Source organism: Grus americana, chromosome 2 (assembly GCF_028858705.1).
Source record: "Grus americana isolate bGruAme1 chromosome 2, bGruAme1.mat, whole genome shotgun sequence".
Classification (NCBI taxonomy): Eukaryota; Metazoa; Chordata; class Aves; order Gruiformes; family Gruidae; genus Grus; species Grus americana.
Window position 1 is genome coordinate 132,131,186 of NC_072853.1, and position 3,870 is coordinate 132,135,055.

The 3,870-nt window shown below is 59.9% G+C and overlaps 1 protein-coding gene across 1 annotated transcript; it reads right to left on the minus strand.

The window, feature by feature from the left end:
* Positions 1–293: 293 nt before the first annotated feature.
* EVX1 (even-skipped homeobox 1) lies at positions 294–3,670 on the minus strand. The gene is made up of 3 exons (XM_054815575.1): positions 3,238–3,670; positions 1,554–1,804; positions 294–824 (listed from the first exon to the last, which is right to left on the minus strand). Exons 1-3 carry the CDS (start codon positions 3,668–3,670, stop codon positions 294–296), a joined length of 1,215 nt encoding a protein of 404 aa, XP_054671550.1.
* Positions 3,671–3,870: the final 200 nt, after the last annotated feature.

Genomic DNA, 3,870 nt, shown 5'->3' on the forward strand with positions numbered 1-3,870 from the left:
AGTCCTAGCTCATTTCTATAGGTTACCGAAGTGTATTTCATTCGGGTTGATTTTCTTCCTCTTCCGTGCCTAAAAACCTTCTCAGAGATAAATCACTAGTCATTTCTTTCCTCCTTCTTTTCTTCCCCTTGGAATGTAAATCCTTTTAAGACTGAGCTATTTTTAGTCTTTTTTTTCCGTAGGTGTCCACTTCTGGGGAGAGAACACGATTAAATAAACATCGGCTGTAGGTACATTAATTCGAAGAGAAGCCCGGGAAAGGGGCGAGTTTTTAATAACCCTGAGACGAACGTTTATCTCGTTAAAGGTACTTCTTCTCGCTGGTCCATGGAAACTGAGGTGGCTTTGCTCAGCACAGAGGGCGTGAAAGTGAGGAAAGAGTCAGTCCTGGTTGTGGCCGAACAGGTAAAGTCTGATCCGGAGGGCCTCTGCGCCAGCCCATTGGACTGGCCGCTGTGGCAAGCCAGGCAGGAGCAGGGGTTGCCCCCGGCGCTGCTCAGTCCATGAGTTGGGGCAGAGTAGAGAGAGGGATGCCTGAAGGCGCACAGCAGTTCTGGTCTCGGGTAGGGGTGGGAGAGGACCCTGAAGGTGTCCAGCGGCCTCAGGGGTGTACTGAAGGGAGTGGCGGCGGAGGCCGATGTGGCGCCGATGCCCATGTGGGAGTAGTAGGGCAGGGGCAGGTGGGACGGGAACGGGTAGGGCAAATTGCCGGTGGCCGCAGCGTGGCTCATCATGTAGGTATAAAACGCCGGGTCGGCCGGGTGAGGCCAGGTCATGGCCAGGCGCTGCCGCTTGTCCTTCATCCTGCGGTTCTGGAACCAAACCTGCGGGGAGAGGGGAGGCGAGAGCCGTCACCCGCCGCCCCGCTCCGCCCGACCGCCGGCACCGGCCTCTGCTCCGGGGCTGCGCGGGCGGGAGCGGGTCTGCCGGCGAGCGGAGACCGGCGCCAGATCTCCCTCCCACAGGGAGTTGTCATCACGTACGGAGGAATCAGTTAAGCCCCTATAAATCTACAGGGAGACCCAGTGGAGCAGCCCTTTTAGGGTGCTCGTTTTCCTTTCTTCTTGCTAGGGCTTGTCCTGCTGACACCACCACCCCCGGCTCCGGGCAAACCCAGCAGCTCTGCCTCTTTGCTGCCGTTTTGCAGCTACAATTACCTGGGATTATTGTTTACCGTTTTTATTTTCATGTGCAAATGTTTATGAAAGGGCAAAGCAAAGCGAGATCAAAACAAGATCTGCTACTGGCTTCCTCTTCCTTCCCCCAAGAGCTGAGCGAGGTTTGGACTGGACTGAAGGGAGGATTAAAAATAATCTGCTAGGGAGAGGCCGGATTAGCGGTGCTGGCTGGGATGGTTCCGGGAGCTGTGTCCCCTCTCCCGCATTGCTGCTTGCTGCAGGGTGCGGGCAGGGCCAGGAAAGGAGCGGGGGGGGCTGAGGGGGGGCGGGAGAGGGAGGGTTGTGCTGGCGAAGTGCTTTCCCGAGTTTTGCAAGGAAGTTTGGCCATATAGATTTATATCGTGCTAATTGGAAACATGTCCGAGCTGTGTGTACCTTGATGGTGGTTTCTGGCAGATTTAGAGCAGCCGCCAGTTCACATCTCCGGGGCCTGGACACGTAGTTCTCCCGGTAAAACTCCTTCTCCAGCCGGGCGATCTGCTCGCGGGTGAAGGCGGTGCGGTAGCGGCGCATCTGGTCGCTGGCGCTGCAGGCCAGCGAGCCCTGGGAGCCGCCGCTGCCTCCGCTGCCCTTGGGGTGATCCCCCCCACCGCTGGGGCTGCCGGCCAGCGCCTCGGAGCACGGCCCTGCGTGGGGAGCCCGGAGCAGAGACACACGCTCGGAGGCGGGCGGACATGGAGGGATGCTGGCCGCCCGCCTCCCCAGCGAGCTCCCTTCTCCCCCCATCCCTCCCCATTAGCCTTTTCTGTGCCTGCCCAGGTGTACTGAGGATGCTAGGGAGACATCCAAGGGTGCTTACTCACTCTGGCTGGAAGGCTACCTATCCCCCCAAACACACACATACCGCTCTGGGAATGTCTGCTCGATGCCCCCCCCGCTCGATTCCCGCACTGTGAAGCTGGAGGCGGCCGCCGCAGCATCCCCCCAACCTCAGCGTCACGGAAAGGCAGGTGTGCCCACCACTCGAGCCACACGGCTCCGCGACCCCTTTCCTCCAGCCCAGCAAGGGCCCAGGAGCGGAGCAGCCGGCAGGCAGAGACCCTGCTCCCCCCCGGGGGAAGGTCAGGCCTCGGGGACTCTCCGCTCAGACTCCAAAGCCAGGGATGGGATATTTTCAACGAGCCTCTAAGGGACTAGAGAGGCGCTTCTCGGCTTCTTCTTGAAGTGATGGAGGAATGGGGAGGGGGGTGGTAGTGAGTTGTTGTCGGGGGAGGACGGGGGGACGGGGACTCTGCCGGGCTGGGAAGGTGGGAATAAGGAGTGGGGGCAGGGGAAAAAGGGGCCTGGCCGCTGCGTTTTCTTTCAAATGCAGCTCTGCCTCATTGTGCCCGAGACCAAAGGCAATTAATTCATTGGGACCATTTCCGAGCTGGCGCCACCGAGACATAGAAGTGACAAGGTAATTTGGCCCTCTCCTCTTTTTTCCCCCGCTTTTTTTTTTTTAAACCCAACTTGCAAACAAGGACCTCGCTGCCGCACTTGGGGCAGGCAGGAGTCGGCGAGCGATTTTACGGTCTTTATGGGCGCTTCCGCACTCGCCCGGGCACATTTCACCCTCCAAAACCACAAACAGCTCTCGGCCAGAAACCCCGTTTGATCTTGCCCCCCCCCCCCAACCATACAAAAAACCCCGCCAGTGGGGAGGATCGGAAGGGATTTCCTGGAGCATGCACTGTCCAGATGATGGGGAAGAATAAAAAAAATAAAAAAGATGGAAGGGCGAAGAATGGGTGGTGGTCTTGGCCAAGGGGGTCCTACGGAAGAAGATGCAGACCTGATGCATCCGCGGCGGGAACACTGGCTCCCCTCCAGGGACGCGGGGGCTGCCCAGTGTCGTGTCCCCTGACTCCCAAACAAGCCTCCCGGTGACAGGAAGCTGAGGAATCAGCCAGGAAAGGAGATCCCCACACACACACCCCGAATTCGCTGTCCCTCGCTCAATGGGTGAGGGGAAGACACCCCCCCTCCCGTGTCCCGTCCGTCCCGTCCCCCCCCCCCAATGCTGCCCCCCAGCCCCGGAGCGGGCGGGGGGCTGGAGGCATGGGAAGGAGTTGGGTACCTTTGCTGTGCTGGTACTCGGCGCTCCCCGTGGCGCAGTCCGGGGTGCAGCTCACCTCGATTTCCTCATAGAAATCCGACTCGGTGTCCGAGCTGCTCTGCTGCCCTTTGCTGGATGGAGGCTCCGGGGCGGGGGGCTGCTGTCCGGCCGAAAGCAGTGCTGCCGCCGCCGAGCGACTCTCCGGCACCGTCCCTGTCCCTGGCAGCACCTCCACCTCCTCTTCGTCTTCTCCTCCGCCACCTCCTCCTCCTCCTCTCTCCCGGGACGACAAGGGGCCAGGTCTGGGGCTGAGGCAGTTCCGATGGATCATCTTCTCCTGCGGCTCCGGAGCGGGGCTCCCCACTGCTTCGGACAAATTAGGCACCCTCTTGCCAACTAGAGCGCCAAGTTGTGTCCCTTCCAGAAACATCACCATCTCCTTCCTGGTTTCCATTGTGGCTTTGCTTAAGGGAGGGGGGAAAAAAAATCCAGACCTCTTCCCCCCCCCCTCCCGCTCCCGCCCCAGCCTTGTGCAAACCCAGCAACCCTCTTCTGCCAATGCAGAGGAGCAAGCGGTGAGATAGGGTGACCTTGTGATGCGAGCGCTACACTCTGCTGTGCTGCTCTGGGAGGGATCACCATTGCCCTCTTCTT